General features: G+C 36.0%; 1 protein-coding gene across 1 annotated transcript; it reads right to left on the minus strand.

The window, feature by feature from the left end:
- Window positions 13,573-18,598, minus strand: LOC109232015 (UDP-glucuronic acid decarboxylase 4-like). The gene is made up of 8 exons (XM_019397643.1): window positions 18,158-18,598; window positions 16,960-17,258; window positions 16,459-16,606; window positions 15,656-15,735; window positions 15,464-15,547; window positions 15,208-15,282; window positions 15,026-15,118; window positions 13,573-14,065 (listed from the first exon to the last, which is right to left on the minus strand). The coding sequence occupies exons 1-8, from the start codon at window positions 18,441-18,443 to the stop codon at window positions 13,856-13,858; spliced, it is 1,275 nt and encodes a 424-aa protein (XP_019253188.1). The 5' UTR covers window positions 18,444-18,598; the 3' UTR covers window positions 13,573-13,855.

A 19,580-nucleotide genomic window follows, 5' to 3' on the forward strand; every position in this document is an offset into this window, starting at 1 on the left:
AGCACGGTGGTAAATGTATGACTGCCCAACCAGTGGTAAATAATGATACATAACTGCCCAGCCGGTGGTAACTACCCGACCAACCGTAGCATGATGGTAATTGAAGATGCATGTATCACTATATTATAAACATTAACATCTTTATCATATGCCTCAATAGGGAACTAGAAACATACTTAGACATGCTTGAATATCACTTTACGGGATGAATAAATTAGACATCCTTAACTGCTAAGAGTAGAACCACTTATAGAATATCATTACGTTTACGTATCGTTTCTTGGATCATGCCAAAAAAAAGAAGGATTATCTTAACATACCTGAGCTGATTCTCTTGAGAAAGATTGCACGTATTCCCTCAGTATCGCAAAATCCCATTGCTATTATGCTAAGAAATTTCGTGTGAATCTCTTGTTGAAGCTAGTTACATTGCTATGAAGATAAATATATTCGTCTTTTACGAATTTTATCAAAATCTCACATGACTTTTGTTAGCATAAGTCTTTCAATGTAACTAGCTTGAAAGACTCACGTTGCCTTCAACATACCTTTAGTGAATATGGTGTTGCAGAAACAAAAAATTGCATGAAACCATCAACACAAAAACCCAACCGAACATTCTTCGGTTCACTAGCATAATCCGGATACATCCTATCAAAATGCTTCCAAGCCTCCCCATCTGAAGTATGACACATAACACCGGGCGACCTTCTATTTTCATAGTGCCATCTCATATGAGAAGCGGAATTCACGATGCGTACAACCTCTTCAATCTAGTAATAATAGATAAATAATGCATCAACTTCACAGCAACCTTGTTCCCACTGGAAACCCACTTAAAATGAGGTTTTTGACAAAATTTACAATTTTCTAAATCTACATCACCCTTATAATACAACATGCAACCATCTTCACAACAATCGATTCTCATAGACAAGAGTCCGAACTTAGAAACAAACCTTTTAGTTTTATAGAAATCTTCAGGTATGTTGAAAATTGGATCAACTAGTTCACTCATAAGACCAATGAAAAAATCCATTCCCGCTTGAAAAATATTGGTATCTGATTTGATACTTAATAGTACCGTAATAGACAATTGGGAGTGCACACTCCCTTCACATAGTGGATGACTAGCGGCCTCTAACTGTTCATAAAAAAGTTTTGCCTCTTCGTTAGGAGCTTGTTCAATACTTTCATGGGGTTCAAACTCAAAGTGCATCCCAAAAGCATCCGCAACCATTTCATGGTATCTCGGATGTTGAATGTTATTCCCCATCTACCTACTATTTTTACCAACAACTATGTTATGAAATACACCATCACTGCCATCAACCTCTCCATGATTATTCCACACAATAATTATCCATAAACCCCTTTTTTATAAAAATGAGTCTAACATCCTCCGATACCTAAGAATGCAAACACTTGCACTTCATACAAAGACACCTAATCATCCCTCCAAACTGAAATGGTTCAAGTGACATTGCATGCTTAATAAATTCATTAATCCTTTCTATAAATTCCTCCCTAAAAAATTGACGATTAGGATAATTCCTATTATGCACCCAACTATGTCACGACCCAAAATCCAATTAGTTGTGATGGCACCTAACCCAACTCTCTATGTAAGCCAATTAACAATAAACCACAATAATAATAATGATAAGGGTCAAGAATGAAATAACTGAATTTTTATACAACTCCCCAGGACTGGTAGTACAAATCATGAGCTTCTAAGATTTAGTGTTTACAAAGCTGGTATGAAATAAATACATCATTTGTTTGAAATATACACGAACAAATTAATAATTCTAAAGCTACCAATAACAAGAGGCAGCTATGGCCGGAACACAAGTACATCTTCAATGCCAGCTCCCGCCATACACAGCAATATCAACATCCAAAATCTGCACGCAAGGTGCAGAAGTGTAGTATGAGTACAACCGACCCCATGTACTCAATAAGTAACAACCTAACTTTAGGTTGAAAGTATTGACGAGCTTGGACAACGATCCGAGTCCAATACCAATAGCCAAAAACAACTCGTAACAATATAAATGAAACAGTACAACTAATAACTCAAAGATATGATACTCAGCTCGTTCACAGTAACGAAAAATAGGCATGCGTTTCAGGTATAATAGTAAAAAATCCAAATCTTTCACCGAAGTCGCCAAAATGTAAGTATATCAGAAAACTGTGATTTTTTCCAAAAACTTTCAACAACAAATGGGATGTTTCATTATCAGATGGCATGAGGAAAGTATAATCTATTCCTACATGCCAATGTGCATGTGAAGTCATGAATGTCACCACACCATACATCATGAGGAAGTGCATCTTTATGCCTACATGCCAAGTATGCATGTCAAACGTAATGCGCCACAGTGATAAACTCATGCTCTCGGAGCAGTCAACCTCACTCAGCACGCTCAATCACTCAGTACTCCAAGTCACTCAGTCCTCCCAATCACTCAGTCCTCCCAGTCACTCAGTCCTCCCATTCACTCAGCACTGGCGCTCAGTAGGTACCTGCACTCACTGCTAGTCGATATTCAGACTCTGGAAGGGCGGATCCTGCTCAAGCACTAATTAAGCCAATCATGGCATGAATCAATAAACCTGTTGCAACGTGTAGCCTGGTCCCATAAAAATCACTCACAATCACGCCCTCGGCCTCACTCAGTCGTCATCCTCTCCAGTCTCTCGGCCTCACAAATCTCGTGACAATCTGCCCAAACATTGATAACATATTGTGAGAAAAATGATAACAGAGACTGAGATATGATACTAAGCAAATAACTCAACATCATAAATGACCTCTGTGGGTCCCAACAGGATAAACATATAGCCTAAACATGGTTTCTAATATGGATCACAACTCAATTACTCTAGCACGCAGAAATTTCATGGATAGAAACAAGATTAGGTCACTACACTGTACCACAGAATCAATCGAGTCATAATTCACACGGTACATGCCCACACGACCGTCACCTAGCATGTGCGTCAGCTCAACACCAAACACTTAACACGTATATTCAGAGATTCATACCCTCAACACAAAGTTTAGAAGTGTTACTTACCTCGAACAAGCCGAATCCAATATCGAGCAAGCCAAACAATACTTTAGAAATGCTATCCCGCGCATACCGACCTCCGAACGATTTGAAACTAGCCAAAAGCAACTCAAAAACATAAAATATTACCAAAAGAAACAAACTCAATCGATAAAGGTGGAATCTTTAATCAAAAGCCCAAAGTCAACCAAAAAGTCATATCAAACCCGAGCCCGCACCTCGGAACACGACAAAACTTACAAAATTCGGCAACCCATTCAATTATGAGTCCAAATTTGTCTTAATATAGCACTAATATAAGTATATATATGTTGATGTTGCAACAACTTAAGTATTAATATAGCAGTACATCTTATAGAACTATACACTTTGTTTCTAAATATGTTATAGTAACTTTTAATAGAATATAATTGAACTTCCAATTGATCCACTGATGAATTATCCGAGCAAAGTACTAATAAGGTGATCGAGTATAAAACATTCAATACTCTGTGTGCGTATGTATGTACGTGTGTATACCACTAGAAATCATACCTATGGCAACGATTTTCTTGCGATGGATTTATAACCGTTGCCATAGCATGTTAATTGCAACGGTTAGAACCGTTGCATAAGAATATTGACTCAATCCGAGCACTTCCAATACTAAATCGTGGCAATAGAGGAATAACCGTCCCTGTAGATCTATATATTGGAACCATTATTATAACCGTACTAATAGGTTCTCTTATGGCGACGGTTTGATGATAAAATATATCTATTGCAACGATTTTCAATAAAAACAGAATCGCCAATTGGCTTTCCCTATTTTCTTTTTACTTTTTTATATCCCCTCACTTATTTTTATTCTCTTTTAATTTTTTCTTTACTTTTCCATTCTCTTATCCTAATTGAGAGAAAACCCTCAAAGAAATTTCACCACGACTTATTGACATCCCTGTTGCCGGCGATAACACTGTTGTAGTTCATTCCATGGCCGCTTTTTTGTTTAATTGCAAAGAATCCAGATACCGGTGAGTATCCTTATTTTCTGATTTTTGTGTTTATATAAATAAGTATTAGTGTTTCCTAGTCTAAACAAAAGGGATGATCCCAAATCTAAAGTGCCATTTTTGGTCTAAAAAATAAACCAAAAGCAAAACCAAGAAAACCGTCACACACACACAGATCTATGGAGATAGAGCCCTAAAATGTTTTAGGTTATCTCTATCCTCTAAACAATGATTCTAGCAAACCGTCTTGGGCAGCATCACTGATATCGTCGTCATTTGCGGAAGATTCATAATTTTATATATTAAAAGTTTTTTATTATCCTGATATCGGTTAGAATATAATATCTCATTTGTCTCTTACAGTTTTTCTTAATGATGACCAGCCTTTGAAATCCCTAATTATAGGAATTTTTTGAGATTATTTATTTATGTGTATAAGTGAATAGATAGAGGAAAGACTTAGGTAGTCCCTTAAGTATGGAATAAGAGTATTTTTGTTCCTACCTAAGTCACTTCCTCTGAATATTTATATATGTGTATATTTTGTTGTTAATTGGGAGTTGAAAATGAATTATGGCTTTCTTTATTCTTGAGAAACAATTGCTTTCTTGAATGAGGACAATTCTTTTTCCTATTGTCAATTAGTTATGAAGTTCCTACGTATATATTTTTGGTTGAATCTATGTTTTTTTCGAGAAAATTGTGAATTATTGTTTTGGCATGATATTATCTACCTTAGCATGTGCTATGTGATTTAACTGGAGCAGATATTGAATAGGAATTGACCAGGTTAGTGGTCCTCTAAGTTTTATAAAGCAAATTCAGAGAATCTAGAGCCAGGTAAGAGGTCCTCTAAGTGTTCACATTTAGATAGAGGGAATATTATGTCTTTTCAAAGGAGGGGATATGTCGTCTTCATGTTTTACCGTTGTTCTTGAGTTATCTTTGGTAGAAGTATTGCTTCACAATTAATTTTAATCAGTTGTATAAATATTTGAATACATCTCTTTTATGTCTCTTTGGGGAGTATTGTCACGACCCAAACCTATGGGCCGCAACGAGCACCCGGTACCTTACTTAATCGAGTACCAATATAACATATCTTTTTTATTGTACTTTCATTGACAAATGGGCCAAACGGGCCGTCATGAGCTAACCAGAATAACATAGGGGAATACTTAATACATGACGACCCAACCTGATATAAAATCTTATACATGTGATATACGTGCCTATAAGGCCAACATGATCATTTGTAAACTCAAAACATAGGCCGGCAAGGCCATAACAGCATCCGTATACATGACATCTGTCTACCAGCCTCTAAGAGCACATACTTAACATAAAGGTTGGGACAGGGCACCGCCATATCAAATAATATGCATCTAAATCATACTGACCAAACAAGCAACTCCAGAGCAAATGGAGCGCACCAACATCTTATGCTGAGCTGATAGCCTACTTGGAGGACTCTTGACCTGTCTATCGGGACCTGCGGGCATGAAACGCAGCGTCCCCGAGTAAAAGGGATATCAGTACGAATAATGTACCGAGTATGTAAGGCACATCAATAAGTACATAAAAGACATGGAAGAAATATATAGTAAATGACTCAACTGCAAGTCTGGATAACTCTGTAAATCATGAAATACTTATAGTGTCATGTATATGCGTATGAATGTCATGTCGTGCATAGGTACATGCGTTCATAACATCATCAAGCCTCTGAGGGCATCCATCATATCATCTCGGCCACTGTGGGCAAAATCATCAACATATACCAGCTGATCAGGTGGTGGTGCGTATATAATGCCGTAACCTTTTCCCATATCCCATATACATATAATATACATATATACGCGTATATAATGCCATCTGGTCATGGGTCAATGTACATGTATATATGAATGCAATGCATGAGAAGTACGGCAATAAAATCTTTCGGAATGTCGTAAGACCATTATGCCTTTGATTAATATCATGAAGTAAACTTTATCAACTTACGTATTTTCTGAGACCCATGAACAGATGATAGAATAATAGGACACATAGGGAATCAAGAAATAAGCATCTCTAGCATTTCTATGAATAGAGTCATTTATGGAAGTTGTGCATTTTCTCATTTCGTTTGTATCGTATGGATCATGCCAAAAGGAAAGAAGGGATAGCCTTAACATACCTGAGCCGATTCTCTTGACAATCCCTATAATACACGTCGATTGCGACAACACGTGACGACAGATCGAAGTAGGAAAAATCCGTATAATATTCTTGGTATCATAGCACGTTATTTCTTATCCGACTAATATCCACTCCATTGAAAGATAACACTTGCAATGATGAATAACCATTAAACTTACTCACTCAACGTTGCTAGTCTATAATCTAAAGTGGCAAGCATGCCATAACTCCTTTCATACTCTCCAAGTTATCTTATCAATAAAGAGACCAAGAATGGCTTAGCTTAGCTTATCAATCCAAGAATTCTATACGTGTAAACAAGGCATATTATGCCTTATGACTCACTCGCATTTTCTTATCCTTACTCCTGTCTTCCTAAAATCTTGTCGCTCTACGATACTTTAGCTTGCGACCTACACACATCCATTTATACTACTCGCAACCTTCCTTCAACTTACTTGCACCATAGATTTCCTTGTGTTATTCTGGAACATCAATCGAGACATCACATCGTCTCTAACTCTTCTTTACTCTCTTAACTAGATCTCTCGATACGTAGAAAACACAAGGTGGAAGATATGCCACTGACGATGCCGCTATCATTCCTGGATATTGAATCCCCGCGCTTCTTGCCTTCTATCTGAAGTATGGACTATTCACAACCTTTGCATTTGAGTATCTCGTACGTTGTTCACCTTTACCTTACTAACTTTAAAGTCTCGCATCATATCTTCTATCTCTTTCATGACCTTCTTTTCACCTAGGTATAATTCACATCCAGAACTTGAACTTCTATTATAATACTTGCACCTCTTTACATGATTCAGTGAGAGCTTCATACTGACTTCTTATGAGGCTGGTACTCTTCTAACTGGATTTATTGTAGAGCCGTTATAGAATATGGTTGTTGTACTATCTTTCTTGTACCTCTGATATTAAGAGTAATTCTGCAATATTCTTAATCACGATTTCTATAATTCTTTGGGTCCAATAATCGGACTCCTGATTTACTTAGTTGATGTAACTCTTTAGTTTCCTCTTCCCTATGATCAACCTTTATGTAGGCTTAAGCTATCTTCCGATATGCGGCTCATGGTATTAGTTATTAATTTAGCCCTCATGAACGCTATGTAATATCCATGATACGATCCTTTAATAATTCAATCCTTTGTCTATGACCTGGGCTCAATTCTTTCTTTTAACTTATACCAGAATATTCTACGGGTGTATAAAACTCCAAACTTTTAAGTGCGTTCATAACGTAACTAACTCTGGATCAATAATTGAATAATTCTTTTCGTTCCTTCTCAGCTTTCTTTAAATGTAAGCAATTACTTTTCCTGGTCTTTCTGTCCCCTTGTTGATGCATACTTAGCTTACCTTAGTGCCCAAACATATTGGAATTCCATACAACTCATATGATCTTGAATATCACTTCTGATTTTACTTCCCGTTCATTAGCCACTGTAGGTGCCACTTTCTTATGGAGTGCATACAATGTTGTTGTGAGACTGTTGTTATAAGACAATTCCCTCTTTAGGTCACTGAGCTTAGGTTGAAGCCTCCTTCCTTACCTCCTCCGCTAGTCTTTCATTGTAGTACTTAGGGAGGACCCTCTGACTCTTGTAAAGCTGTGAGCTTATTACATTGTATACTCGACGGACCTTTTGATGTCCTTCCTTGCCTATAATTATCCGTAGTTACTTACCTCCACGCCCTAATGCTTGTAGGGTCGCTTCTGAACTGATATTTTGACCGTCTTCCTAGTAGCACCCTTTTTGTAACATTCATACGGCACCTTTAACTATTCCAACTCCTATCTGAATATTTCTCAAGTATTACAATGACATTACTGCAAGGCTGAATTCACTATATTGGGTTTTACTGAGTTTATTTTGCACGATCTGCTGAATCGTCAGTAACCTCCTGTCTAGCCATAACTAGGCTCTTCCGGAATCAACTACCAACTACTCTTTGGCCCATTCTCATATCAATATTTCACGTAATCTTTCTTGGGTTATTTCTTTTGTCTTAACTTACCTTTCGCACTGGCTCCTTATTTATCAAATCCCGGGCAGGAACCCTTACTTCCTTTCCTTGACGTCATGCTTGCATAAAGTCCTGGAATCGTAGCATATCTGTAGGATTTGAATAAGTGCAATGTCATCCCTTTTTCATTTTTATCGCATTCCTCCTTTACCATTCCATAATTACTAGAACCACTTAATTCTGACTTAATGCCACATCACTCCATATTCCCCCTTTAGGGGAGTACTAATATTTAGCGCTAAGACGATCTACCTATAGATGTTTTACCTCTTTATCTTGGCGTCTTCTCATATCATCGATGACCCTTACTCGGCTTGCGGTAATCCTTCTGTACCAATGATAACAAAATTCCTTACTCACGAGGGAGGCACCTAGTGTAACTAGCACATACAGTTCCTTAAGCTTAACTTTGCTCACATTGCTTGCTTTAGGGAAGCAGCTTCCTGAATGACCTTTAAGGGTTTTGCTTCTGTCGTCCATTCTATTATCGCCGAAATGCAATCTCTGAATTTCTCATGATGCCGACTATTATCAAATCACTCAGTCCCTAATTCATGTTTAGTTTACCTTGTTCACCAGCCCATACTGATTTCTATTACTCTGGAGGTCTAGCTTTCCTTCTGGTAATCATGTTAGAGTCACGAACTTATTTTTCGAAATGAGGATATGACTTTATGGCCTATACTCTTTTGTTGCCTCAAGGCCTGTCACATTTCGTATTTTACTTCACTTGACTATAGATTCTGTAATACTATCTTTTTTTATCTACCGTTGTCATCCTTGTATCACGTCTTACTCATAATGCTTCATTAACTCTCTTCTTATTTCCTGCTAACATTTCTGTCTATCACTCTATTCTGAAAACTTCAATAAGATGTTCTTTTGCTTTTAGCTCCCATTTTCTCCATCCACTGGTTCTTCGGGTTGCCTAACATTATCTCTCTACTAAGGGCGGGAGCCATACTAAGATAATATTTATCCCTTCCAGTGCCTATCTTTGTAGTACTCATATCTAGCTGTACTATTTTAAAGTGCACCATCTAGGTATCTCACAAGGAGATCCATTACCATGTTTGCAATATCCTTCGGAAATGTCAACTAACACTAAGAATCCATCCACCATTTTGGGTTACTCTAACCCCAACCGTATCCTGATATCCCGTCCTTCTCTTAAGCCATATCTGTTAGCTCCCATAGGGATAATTGAGATGGGTGTAGCTAATTGTATATATCTCCGTTACAAATGAAAGTAACTCGGATTGCTTATATTCCTCTACTTGAATAGTAAATAGTGTTAATCTTCATTAACTGGGTACCTCATATACATCTTCACCTTGCTTCTTTTACTTGCTGAAACTTGTGTCTATCTTCCGATTCTCTTATTCCTTTTTACCATACGAGTGGATAGATATTCTTTCCTCAAGGCTCCTTATCAAGAAGCTTACACGTCTTAGTACACACATCTTCTGCTGAAGACCTCACATTTATTCATCGTAAGCATGATGCAAAAGCGAGTTCCTCTGACTCAACTCTTCCACAGCCACATTCAATCTCTTACCAGCTGCCTTTTGGACGTAGGTATGGTCTTATTATGAATAAAATTGAGTTTAGGAAATTGAGTTCATACAGTCCTAAATGCCCCGTAGCCTCATGCTTATAAGTGTGATGCACGACACAGCCATAAACAAGACTCTACTAGACATAGCTTGTAGACTCCCTGGGAAGGAACTGCTCTGATACCACTTTTTGTCACAACCCAAACCTATGGGCCGCAACGAGCACCCGGTACCTTACTTAACCGAGTACCAACATAACAAATCTTTCTTATTGTACTTGGCAAATGGGCCAAACGGGTCGTCATGGGCTAACCAGAATAAACATAGGGGAATACTCAATATAGGACGACCCAACCTGATATAAAAACTTATGCATGTGATATACGTGCCTATAAGGCCAACATGATCATTTGTAAACTCAAAACATAGGCCGGCAAAGCCATACAAGCATCCGTATACATGACATCTATCTACAAGTCTCTAAGAGTACATATTTAACATAAAGGTTGGGACAGGGCCGCGCCATACCAAACAATACGCGTCTAAATCATACTGACCAAACAAGTAACTCCGGAGCAAATGGAGCGCACCAACATCTTCTGCTGAGTTGATAGCCTACTTGGAGGACTCTCGACCTGCCTATCGGGACCTGCGGGCATGAAACGCAGCGTCCCCGGGCAAAGGGGACATCAGTACGAATAATGTACCGAGTATGTAAGGCACATCAATAAGTACATAAAAGACATGGAAGAAATATAGAGTAAATGACTCAACCTGTAAGTCTGGATAACTCTGTAAATCATGAAATACTTATAGTGTCATGCATATGCGTATGAATGTCATGTCGTGCATAGGTACATGTGTTCATAACATCATCAAGCCTCTGAGGGCATCCCATCATATCATCTCGGCCACTGTGGGCAAAATCATCAACGTATACCAGCTGATCAGGTGGTGGTGCGTACATAACGTCGTCCCGTAACCTTTTCCCATATCCCATATACATATATATGCGTATATAACGCCATCTGGTCATGGGTCAATGTACATGTATATATGAATGCAATGCATGAGAAGTATGTCAATAAAAATTTTCAGAATGTCGTAAGACCATTATGCCTTTGATTAATATCATGAAGTAAACTTTATCAGCTTACGTATTTTCTGAGACCTATGAACAAATGATAGAATAATAGGACACATGGGGAATCAAGAACATAAGCATCTCTAGCATTTCTATGAATAGAGTCATTTATGGAAGTTGTGCATTTTCTCATTTCGTTTGTATCGTATGGATCGTGCCAAAAGGAAAGAAGGGATAGCCTTAACATACCTGAGTCGATTCTCTTAACAATCCCTCTAATACACGTCAATTGCGACAACACGTAACGGCGGATTGAAGTAGGGAAAATCCGTATGATATTCATGGTATCATAGCACGTTATTTCTTATCCGACTAATATCCACACCATTGAAATGATGAATAACCATTAAACTTACTCACCCAACGTTGCTGGTCTATAATCTAAAGTGGCAAGCATGCTATAACTCCATTCATATTCTCCAAGTTATTTTATCAATAAAGAGACCAAGAATGGCTTAGCTTAGCTTATCTATCCAAGAATTCTATACGTGTAAACAAGGCATCTTATGCCTTATGACTCATCATGCCTATTAGTGCCACTTTGGCTTAGATTGATGCCAAGTGACAGCCCCAAAAAAGATCTTTATCCACTTAATTATAATTATCCCCACTATTAATCAATTATTCACATAATTAAGAATTATCTCAAATTACTTAAAATACTACTCACTATCATGATCATGTAGTACCTTGTATGGCATTAGTCCATAAATGTCGGGTATCATAGTTCGGACCGTAATTGACAAACTTCGACAAAATTTATTTTCTTCGATTTGCTTACCCTCTCACCTTCACGAATTTACTTATCACTTGTTTGAAATAGCATAATGCTTATAATCTCAAAATAATCTTATTCCCGAACTTATATCGATTAACTTACGACGAAACTCATGTCCGAGCTTTCATCAATTTACTTATGGCGTATTTTTATGTACGAAAACATGAGGTGTAACAAGTATATTAGGAATACTTTGATTATATCAATTGTTAAGTTGTCCAAAGAACTAAGTGGCTTTAAGAATTAACTTCTGTTTCACTTCTTAATAACTTTTATTTTGATTTTAGTTAGTCATTAATTTAAAATTTACATAGCATTTCTCCATGTACATTTCCCCTTCTTGATATACCTACCATTCTAACTTCTTCTAGTTTGTAAATTAGTGTATCTCCTTTATTTTTTCTACAGATTCTATCATCAGTACTAGATATGACTCCTTATATTTTGGTGCTAGAACTTATAGATTTAGAGAAATGCTTTAGTAGAAATTCAAATATACAACATTAAATATGTAATTAATTTTGAAGTGTATTATCCTATTTTCTTGACCTCAGATTCTTGGATATTATGCGTCATTATTCTCAGCATTCACACATAGCATTTGGCAAAGTCATGGTCAAATGTCAATTGTTAGAAATGCTTTACATTTTCTTAAAGTTGATGAAAAAGACATTTAGCACATAATGATCAGATGAAATTAGACAAAGCTAATAGCCTTGCATAAAATTGCCATGTCATTATGCAGATATTTGTAAAAATGTTTCCTCCTGGTGGTTTCAAAAATTTACCTTGATGAAACAGTGATAAGAAGAATCTTTGGGTACAGAATTGAATGAGTTGTTTGGTTTTAGCTTCTATATGTGTTTGCGATTTTTGCAAGAACTTTTAATTGATCTTCATTGACTCTACTCATTAGTTAGCTAGCATGGCTTATTATAATTTTTATTACAGCTAAATGCTCCAGATAGATTTAACATCTCTATAGTGTCGGTCTCATATTCCTGCGAATGGTGAGTTTCAACTCAAAATCTATTAAGTGTCAGCTCCTTTGAATATAGGTTTGAAGTATGACCAGAAATAGGAACTTCGACCTAGCAACATGATGAAAATTAACTGGCACTTTAGCAATATTGAGCAGTGCTATTAAGGGGGGGGGGGGGGGGGGGTAATGAATCTATGGTGCTGTAATTTTTTCTTTTTCATTTGCCATTCTATTGTTTCTTAAAATTGATGTGTATGTATCGTATCAGTATATTTTAACTCAAGCATTATACAAAAGTAGTACTCCATAAACTTTTATAAGGTGACTCATGAAGCATAGAAAACGAGGCTGAAACTTTCTTGTTTTTATGGATTGGACGCTTTGATGCTTAGGGTTATGCAATCCAGCTACCAGGATAAAGGAGCTTCACAATATCATTATTTTTCCTATTAAAATTTCTCTGGGAAAACCGTGGGAAATTTCCCACCGCTTCTCTGGGAAGATATTTCCCGCCAAGCGTTTTCCTGATGACTCGTTTCAGTGGGAATGCGGTGTAAAAACTCGATTTTCCCACCAGTTTCCCACTGATTACGCTGTGGGAAATCCTAGTGTTTCTTTGTTGTGGAACCACTTTTTTCGACCGATGGTGGTTGGTATCTTTGTCCACAATTTTTTCTTTTGACTTTTGCAACAAATTTACCTATTTTCCGCCGGTTTTGGTCGGTTTCCTCTTTCGACCGATTTCGATCGGTATGTTGTGAACGATTTTTGACAGTTTTCTAATGGTGAGAAAAGTCTAATATGGTTATAGAAGTACAAAAGCATCTTTAATTTCTTGATTTAACTACCAATACACAAAAAATACACCTTCCAATGCTATTATCGCTCATTTAACAGAGAGAGCCTTATTCTGAAACAATTATAGGGGGGAGGGGGGGGAGGGGGGGAGGTGGACTATGGACCTATATGGTTACTATAACTCATACAGTAGTATTCATCTTCAAGAATTCATTATCAACTTGTCATCTTTCTTTTCCTCCAAAACCAAATCATGGTTCAACGAAAGAAACTCTATAACAATAATACTAGTATTTTATAAGCCAGAATTGAGCTTTTCATCGCCAAATATACGTTGTCGAAAGTCATCAACCATGCGAGGTAAACCTTGGCGAAGGGAAACTGTTGGCTCCCATCCTAAAAGTTGCTTTGCTTTTGAAATGTCAGGCTTCCTCTTGTGGGGATCATCTTCTGTGTTTGCCCTAAATTCTATCTTTGCATTTGGATCTATTGTTTCTTGCACCACCTGCAAACGATATTACTTATTTCAGAACATCTCTCAACCTTGTAGCGTTAAAGAAAAATATGTATAAAACAATCTTATACATGCATAGTTACGTAAGTCAGTAAAAAGAAAAATTCATGTATATTTTTATAAAGGTTTATTCAATGTTTACGCACTTATTTGGGATCCAACACATAATCTAAACGTTTTTCAATTTTGCTTGACTCACATTTTTAACATGTCCAAGTATATATTGAGATGCATATTTTAACACATTGCTAGGTTCATGCAGTTGCAGAACTAAAGGTGAAGAAGGGGGTTCAATTGAATTAACCCCCTTCGTATAGAAATTATACTCTGTTGGTACAGTATTATTATAATTTTTTTTTTTTTTTTGCATATACATGAACTGTTGAATTCCTTTAACCTAAGGGAGGCTTCTAGGTATAAAGTTTTTTACATTTTTTCAATCCCCATATTAGGAATCCTAGATCGGTCATCACTTGGTTCATGTGCTAGAATATAAGACATTTACATTAGGAATATAAGTTGAAGTTGTTTATACGTTTTCTAGGAATTTTGAGCCACAATGATGAATCAAATCACTACTAAAAAATCTGGTTTTAGCGACGAACAAAAGAAAAGTTTGTCGCTAATTTCATTCAGCAACAGATTAACGATAGATTATTAAGAAATTTTGCTAGCTATGGGCGATTAGCGACAAATTAGCGTCGCCGTTCGTAGCTAATTTTTTTTTTTTTTTGTAGTGAATGTGCAAATTGAAATAGATCTTGCTCCAATCATTGTATCATATATAGCAGATTTGTGATGTAGAATCAAAGAATTAGAAGTATCGGTTCGTTTCTGTATATAGGTTTTGAAATTTTGAGATAGATATGCAGACAATTGATTTTAGAAATGTGTTTTGAAATTTTGCAAGGCAAAGGTTTGCTTGAAATAAGTAAAAAAAATCAGTAATACCTTAGCTAGTTCAAGCATGGTAAATTCACCAGGGTTTCCAAGATTGAAAGGACCAACATGATCCCCTTCCATCAACCTCATCAATCCTTCTACCTGTTTATCATAGTCATCAAGAAATTTGTTCCAAAAAGAAAGATCACAAACTAGCTAGCTTTAATTTGAGGAGGAAATATTGAGTTTACCAAATCTGAAACATACTGGAAACTCCGAGTTTGCTTACCATCTCCATAAACAGTTAATGGCTGCTTTCTCAAGGCCTGCAAATATATATTCAAACTAACAAATTACAATTGATTCAGAAGTATTAATGGGTGACCAAACATGTCATATATATAAGAAATTAATTTTTGGGGGTGGGGGTGGGGGTGGGTGGGGGGATAGAAAAGTTTGTTTATTTGTGCAAAAATCCGTTTTCGGTCTATATATGAAAACACAAACCTGGGCCACGAAATTGCTCACAACCCGACCATCATCTATGCACATACGCGGTCCATATGTGTTGAATATCCTAGCAATTCTAACCTGGGAAAACAATGTGGTTAAATAATGGAGTAGTACTATAAGCTTTCATTTTAAACTTTAATCATGAAACTTTGCCTAAAATATAAGCTTATTCAAGTAGTAGAAAACCTCAACGTTAAGTCCTCTATGGTAATCCATGGCCAAAGTCTCAGCTGTTCGCTTTCCTTCGTCATAACAACTTCGGACACCTGCTCAATGATCAGAACCAAATCTAGGATTGTTAACAAGAATTGATAATAAGAAAAATAATGTTAAGATTGAAATAATCGGGTGTCATGCGAAAACTAGTCAAGCAAAACCTTGAACGTTGTCAATAAATCAGACAATAAAAGAGAAATATACTAAAAGAGATACAAACATTTAACCCAATTCGTTCAATTGACCTACGTCCACAAGCAGAGATGTTAGGATTGAAATAATCGGGTGTCACGCGGAAGCTAGTAAAGCAAACCTTGAACGTCGTCGATAAATCAGACAATAAAAGAGAATATACCAAAAGAGACGCAAATATTTAACGTGGTTCGGTCCATTGACCTACGTCAAGCGGAGATGAGTAATCCACTATAAAAAAGAGAGTATAAGATATCGAGAGAAGAATCTCGCGAAGAGGCAAACACAAGTGTTAGCCTGCCACAAGTTTATTTTGTCAGAAATTCATGCCAAGAGGAAGAATTGTTAGGTATTTGTCCTGATTTTCTTACCATTTTTTATTTTTCTATTCCTTGAAGGAAAGGCTAGAATAATCAAATATAGTAAAATAATCAGGACAAACACCTAACCAATAAAAATAATTAGCTATATATATGCTCCATTGACATATAAAAACAATTAACTAACTATTTCCTCCGATCCGTTCCAAAAAGAATAGCTAAATTCACATAGACAGTTAAAGAAAAAATTACTTGACTAACCAATGGGATTAACATTGCCCCAGTAAGTTTCGACTTGAGGATGCTGCAAAGGATCACCATACACTTCACTGGTGCTAGTGAGCAGAAATCGTGCTCCTACTCTTTTTGCCAGCCCCAACATGTTCAATGTTCCCATCACATTTGTTTTGTGATATCTAACTATTTAAGTCAAGGATATATAACCTTACCCAAAGTCTTCAAAAACACACATTATACTCTATCTTCCTAAGTCAATAAACCAAGTCATCATGTAAATTTCTATGTCGTTTAATAAAAAGACATAAGAATTTAACTTAAAAAGAAACATATATGCTACCCAACTATATATTGTAAGAAATTTCATAATCTTTAATTTTAAACAAAATTAACTTCTTTTTTCTGTTTAACCAGTGGATTTTAGATACCAAATATATAGTTGAACATGAACAAAAAATAATGAATTTATTAAAATCATCTTTCAGCTTAATTAACTCGAGAAAATATATAGATAATGAAGGATATGATGGTCTTGACAGGATTATACTTGTAATGAACAGGAGAAGCAGGGCAAGCCAAATGATAAATCTGATCAACTTCAAGCAAAATTGGCTCCACCACATCATGTCTAACCATCTCGAATTTAGGGTTTCTGAAATGGTGCAACAAATTCTCCTTCCGACCAGTGAAGAAATTATCAACCACAATCACACTATCCCCTCTCTCTATCAACCTATCCACCAAATGGCTCCCAACAAAACCAGCTCCACCTGTTACCAATACTCTCAACTTCTTTTTCTTCAATCCTAATGGCACCTTTCCACCTGCAACACATTAAATTAAACCAACATACACTGAAATAATATATAAACTCTTCGCAACAGATATATATATATATATCTCGAAGAACACAGCGAAATACGACACTCAGTGTGAATCCCGTGCACTATATATCGGCTCTTCAAATTCAAGTTGCACCCGAAACCATTAAGCCTAGAGCACAGCTGCCTTGGCGTCATGCATTCCCAAAAATAAAAAATAAAACTCCTAAAATCATTTAGCACACTAGTAATTTATGACAATGAGTGAGAAATTCCATAATTTAAGTTAATGAGGGTATACTATCATTTAGCACACTAGTATTTTTTCCCCCATCTATATATGTAATTTTTGGCGAAGACAGTGGAAAGGTCCTCATCCGTCACCAAAATAGTGGATCTGCCACTGACTTTGATAATCATTACGATCAGAATAGAAGCATGATTTAGTATATATTAAAAAAGAAATCAACTTGATACTTATTAAACTAGGAATATATTTTTATATGTCAGAAAATATTTAAATATGTATATTTGGTCAAGAAATAATTTAAGACAAACTCTAAAGAAGCAGACCAAGACTCTCAATTGACAAATTTGTTCATTGCATGCAGCAAAAATTCATCACCATGTTTTTGTAACTGTACGATTATGATTTTCTTTGGTACGTCGGAGGGAAGCCTCGGAACAACAATAAATTTGTCTCCGTGTGATCTATAGATCACGGGTTCGAGGCTTCGAGCCGTGAAAGCAGTCACTAACGCTTGCATTAGAGTAGGGTGTCTACATCACACTCCTTGACGTGGCTGAATATAGCATACTTTGTGCACTGGGCTGCCGTTTAATTCAATGGACATTGATATTTTTTGTAATTTAGGAATGAAAATTAAGGTAATTAAACATGCCTGCATTAATGTTGCGGTTAGCTTCATCGACCAACTCGTACGTTATTCTACGAGGAATCAAAGAAGTTGACACAACCGAAACGTCCGAAATCGAATCACTACCGATCTTGTACCCGGCCAACAACGAAGGAGAAGAAACAGAATTAACCACAGCGAAAGCCGCAGTTGAAATGGCAATTCCGATTAATAAACAAACCATTCGCTGCTCTTCAAACACGTAATTCATTGGGTATTTCAAAAATAACCCTTTCTTGCTCAACATGTCCTTCTTACGTTCAGTTTCCATAGTGGCCAAAAATTTTAATATCTTTTGGAGATCTAATAAGAAGAAAGATGAAGAGATCCGAAATGTGGGTTACGTTGTAAAAAGGAATGATGATAATATAATGTAGCTATGTGGCTATGTGATGAAGTTGACTTTGTGTGAGAGAGACTCAAATGAGTGAAGAGAGTATAGGCTTTTGCATGTTTGTTTGCCGTAAGATTGCTGTACTGTACGGCGAAACTAATGGCTTTTTCACTTCCTTTTCTAGCAATTTAAGCTACTCCAAGTGTAAGATTTTCTTCACTAATAGTTCGAGTAATAAAATTAAATTAAATTCAAAAAAATATTCACATGTTCAATGTATTTTGACCAGTTCTAGCAATATATATAAGTTCTATTACAAGCGACAAGTTTTTCCTTTACTTTTAATTTTTATAATTTTAGGTGACTACAGGAAAATTTGTTATATGGCATGTCACGTGAATAGTGCAACGGTGAAAGAGAAAATATGACCAGAGTAGGGGCCTAAAGCTAAATCTTAATTAGAGGCCTTAAAATATTTAATAAAATTTCTATTTTATTTTTATTTTTATTCTTGTAGCTGTTAATTATTTTCAAAGATGCAATTTATTTTTCACAACAAACTCTTCTAATATTTTTTTTCTTAGTTGATAGTATAGCCAGTTTACTTAAACTTTCTTGATGAGATATTGTTGATTTTATCTTATTAAATTCCCTTGAAAAATATCTATCAGCATAGGAGAACTGTCAATTGCCTAATTTTTTCTCAAAGCAATTAGATGTGAAAAATAAACACGTATTTTTATGAGAATTGAGTATATAATATATATATATTTATCTTCTACCTGTACTATTCTTTTAGTAACATTTATTTCAAAAAAAAATCTAAACATTAATACGAAGCTAATTAGCTCAAAGTGTGTGCAGAAGCCGTTGTAAAAGTGAAAATTAATTCAAGTATTGAATAAATAAGAGGAATGAAACAAGTAGTTTGATTTAGTCTGTTATAGTTCAACAAATCCTTTGTAAAGAATGGCATAACATTTGAAACTATGCCATTAATGATTATTGAGAAATTGACAGTAAATGGTTCATCAAAAGAGTAAAAAAAAATTTTATATATATATATATATATAT

The sequence above is a fragment of the Nicotiana attenuata genome, chromosome 9 (genome assembly GCF_001879085.1).
Source record: "Nicotiana attenuata strain UT chromosome 9, NIATTr2, whole genome shotgun sequence".
Lineage (NCBI taxonomy): Eukaryota > Viridiplantae > Streptophyta > Magnoliopsida > Solanales > Solanaceae > Nicotiana > Nicotiana attenuata.

Excerpts from the sequence above, each read along its gene's own strand:
- LOC109232015 (XM_019397643.1), bottom strand. The coding sequence starts at position 18,443 with ATGGAAACTGAACGTAAGAAGGACATGTTGAGCAAGAAAGGGTTATTT. Across the intron at positions 15,548-15,655 it reads ATAGAGGACTTAACGTTGAG|GTTAGAATTGCTAGGATATT; the intron begins GTTTTCTACTAC and ends TTGTTTTCCCAG. Across the intron at positions 15,119-15,207 it reads TCCAGTATGTTTCAGATTTG|GTAGAAGGATTGATGAGGTT; the intron begins GTAAACTCAATA and ends TATGATAAACAG.